Source organism: Alligator sinensis, unplaced genomic scaffold (genome assembly GCF_000455745.1).
Source record: "Alligator sinensis unplaced genomic scaffold, ASM45574v1 scaffold1488_1, whole genome shotgun sequence".
NCBI lineage: Eukaryota > Metazoa > Chordata > Crocodylia > Alligatoridae > Alligator > Alligator sinensis.
The window spans coordinates 107,845-108,817 of record NW_005843097.1 but is presented as its reverse complement, the minus strand read 5'-3'; the positions used below and the strand labels follow the sequence as shown (position 1 = coordinate 108,817).

Sequence of the window (973 nt, the reverse complement as noted above, 5' to 3'; positions counted from 1 at the left end):
CCCCCTCCCCCTCCCCCAGGTACATACTGGACTCCTCCAGACCACTTTCACACTCCCAGGAAGGTACTTGCCACCAGACCCTCTTGTCCCCACCCATGCAAGTACAAGCTCTCCTAAAGCTCCTAGGCAGGTAGCAGCTCCTTCAAGTAGGTACCTGTCCTCCCAGCCCCCTCACAACCTCCCAGGCAGGTACCAGCCTCCCGAGATCCTATTAACCTCTTCCAAGCAGGTACCTGTCCCCATAAGGGAGAGATTCCACCCCCCAACCCAGGCCAGGGAAGACACCCCTCCTGTGCTGTTGTGACCCCCCACCCCCTTATTGTCCCCTCCAGGGTTCATCCCACCCAGCACCTCCATCCCACTGCAGAAGCAGCTGGAACACGCCAACCAGCAGTCCGGCTTCAGCGACTCAGTGAGGCTTCAGCCGGGGGGCGGGATCCAGGCCTCTCCTGTGTGGAGGGCAGTCCAGGCCTGATCCTGTGGGGCGGACCCACCCTGGGCCTGGGTGGGAGAGGGCAGGCCAGAACCCATGGGGAGGCTCCTATCTTGGCCTGATTTTGTGCGGGGGCGCTCCAATTCAGGCCTAGTCCTTTGCAGGGGGTCAGGGGGTCCCTGATACAAGCCTGATCATGTGTGTGGGGGGGCCCAGTCTGGGCCTGATCCCTCTCCAGGCCTGATCCTGTCAGGTGCAGGGTGGCCTTTAATCTAGGTTGGGTGCTATGGGGGCTTGCCTCCATTCTGAGCCTCGTTGTATTGGGGGAGGCAACTTGGGCCTGGTCTTCTTTGGTGGGAACCCCTTTCCAGGCCTGATCCCGGTGGGAGGTCCTAAATCCAGGTGTGGTCGTGTGGGGGAGGCCCAATACCACAAGAGGGGTGGTTGTGACCGAGGGAGTGGTGTACAGGTGAAGGACCCTAATTGCAGGTGGGGGAGGGTGGTGGGCACCCCAGCCCAGGCCTGATTGGGGGGGGGGGC

The 973-nt window shown here is 62.0% G+C and overlaps 1 protein-coding gene across 1 annotated transcript in view; it reads left to right on the top strand.

Moving 5' to 3' along the window:
- GPS2 (G protein pathway suppressor 2) overlaps positions 1-973 on the top strand; it is a 5,262-nt gene that overhangs the window by 2,830 nt on the left and 1,459 nt on the right. Inside the window, exon 7 of the mRNA XM_014526637.2 lies at positions 333-412. Within this exon, the coding sequence (XP_014382123.1) occupies positions 333-412 (80 nt within the window). The remainder of the gene's footprint in view (positions 1-332; positions 413-973) is intronic.